The sequence below is a fragment of the Morone saxatilis genome, unplaced genomic scaffold (assembly GCF_004916995.1).
Source record: "Morone saxatilis isolate NCDOM2014 unplaced genomic scaffold, NCSU_SB_2.0 Contig17, whole genome shotgun sequence".
NCBI classification, from domain to species: domain Eukaryota; kingdom Metazoa; phylum Chordata; class Actinopteri; family Moronidae; genus Morone; species Morone saxatilis.
In genome coordinates this window covers 672347-674531 of record NW_023339729.1, presented here as the reverse complement: position 1 = coordinate 674531, position 2185 = coordinate 672347, and the positions used below count along the sequence as shown (strand labels likewise).

The following is a 2185-nucleotide window of genomic DNA, read 5'->3' as shown; positions in this document are numbered from 1 at the left end:
CTATATTTTAGATTTTATATATATATATATATATATATATATATATATACACATACATATACACACATAACCTTTAGCACATAACTTAAACATTTATCCATTATACTTTTTCAAGTTGTCCAGACTGATGTATGCCTTCCACTGTCAAAACACCTCTCCGCTCAGCAAACCACAGCTGCAGGGTGTCTAACACACTCTAACTCATCTTGAGACCATAATACTTCTATTGTAGCTTCTCATCATTGGCACCTGGCTTGTTTAAAAATGTATTTTTTGATGTTTCTGATTTTACTCAAGTCTTAATGTGGATAAGCCTCTAGCTATGTCACTGACCTTGGACCTTCTCACAAGTCTGAGTTCCTTAGGCAAGGTGTTTTCATTGTATGCTGATCCTGCATTTCTTTATCCTCTCAATGATTCTGTAAAGCACTATTAACTCTGTAAAGTTTGGTGTGGTGCGGCTTTTGCAAATGCAATAAAAATTAAGTTAATAGATTCTGTAAGAAATGGTAAAAAGAAATGGAGAGAAAACATACACACTGACAGATGCTTACAACACATGACATTAAACATGAAACACACCTAAAGAGCAGTCGGGCCCGGTCCAGTTCTGGTCGCAGGTACAAGTATTGGTCTCTGTGTTGTAGGTGCCATGACCTGAACACTGATCCGGACACATGGCCTTGGCAATCTCACAGCTGGCTCCGCCCCAGCCTAGCTGGCAGTGACATTCACCATGGATACACACTCCATGGGCCGAACAACTAGGATCTATGCAGTCCACTGGAGACAGAAAGATGAAGAAAGGGAGTTATATAATACAATACAATACAATATACCAAATACTACATAAATGTTTGACATGCAGTGGAATAAGCTGTAAGCTAAAATCTACAAATAAAAACTACAATCACATTGTTACAACCCAACTATAACAGGCTGATACATGTCCGGGTGTGTATCCAGGGCAGGGCCACAGAGGTAATGCCCTTGGATTCACATCTGTGGCTTTGAATCAATCAATCAATCAATCAATCAATCAATCAATCAATCAATCAAGGAATCAAGGAATCAATGAATCAATGAATGTATCTATGTATCTATCTATCTATCTATCTAAAATATACACAGATGAAAACATACCTATAAATATTCTATTCTATTTATGCCAACCAGTTTGATGGTTGTGCGGTCAGACACAAAGAGCACAGGTGTTTTGTTCCAGGGTTTGAACATTGATGATGACGCTTATGAAACGCCACAAGGTTTATAGCCATCTTAAACAGCAAAGGGAACTCACATATCCACAGTCAAACTACTCTAACAAAGGAGCTCAGTGTTCTGTTGCTGAAGGTCAGGAAGAGAACTCACACCTGAACCCCATCCTGTTTTGTAGGCTGCTCATGCTCAGCACCCTCCTCTATGTGAATGTTAACTCTTTCAGTGCTGCTCCTCACAAATAGGCTGTGATATTTTTTCATGGAAATAATACCTGGCATCTTTGCTATGATTTGAAGATTCAGCAGCCATAAATAAGAATATCACACATAAAAAAACACACACACACGCACACACAAGCTCTGGTGTTCAGGGTAAATTATCTCTGACTCTCTCCTTCTGTTTCCCTCATACACTCACTCACAAAGGATTAGTGTGACCGACGATTGAACTAATCTGGACACTAATCTGGTTACTGTCCCCTGTGAGAAACATTTGCATATTTGTATGAGTGTGTATGTATACACAGTTTATGCACACCATTTGTACACAGGTGGATGATGAATGTGTGTACACGTATAGGGATATGTGTCAACCTCTGTGTTGTAGTAAATATGTGTGTGTCCAATCAGCAGATAGGAGATTAGTATCGACCAATTCATATTAAATTTGTGTAGTGTACAGTTTGTAACCTATTTTAGCCAACTACCTGTCAGCAGTTGGGCAGTAACCACATGCATGTATTTGTGTGTGTGAGAGAGAGCTTAGAGTAAATTAATTAATTATGTAGTGGTAATGCTATCTGAAGCTGTCAGCAGCAGCTGATTTTAGCTGATACTTACATGCAGGTCAATGGGATTATTATCTTGTAAACTTCATTATAATTAAAGCTGCAAGCAGCGTTGGGCGGGACCTCGCACTCCACGCAACTCGGGGCGTGCTGCGGCCGCGTCACGTGCTGTCGTAA

At 39.5% G+C, this 2185-nt stretch overlaps 1 protein-coding gene across 1 annotated transcript in view; it reads left to right on the top strand.

Moving 5' to 3' along the window:
• Positions 1-190, top strand: part of LOC118326484 (teneurin-3-like) — a 7075-nt gene extending 6885 nt beyond the window's left edge. Inside the window, exon 6 of the mRNA XM_035659485.1 lies at positions 116-190. Within this exon, the coding sequence (XP_035515378.1) occupies positions 116-190 (75 nt within the window). The remainder of the gene's footprint in view (positions 1-115) is intronic.
• The last annotated feature ends 1995 nt before the right edge of the window (positions 191-2185 follow it).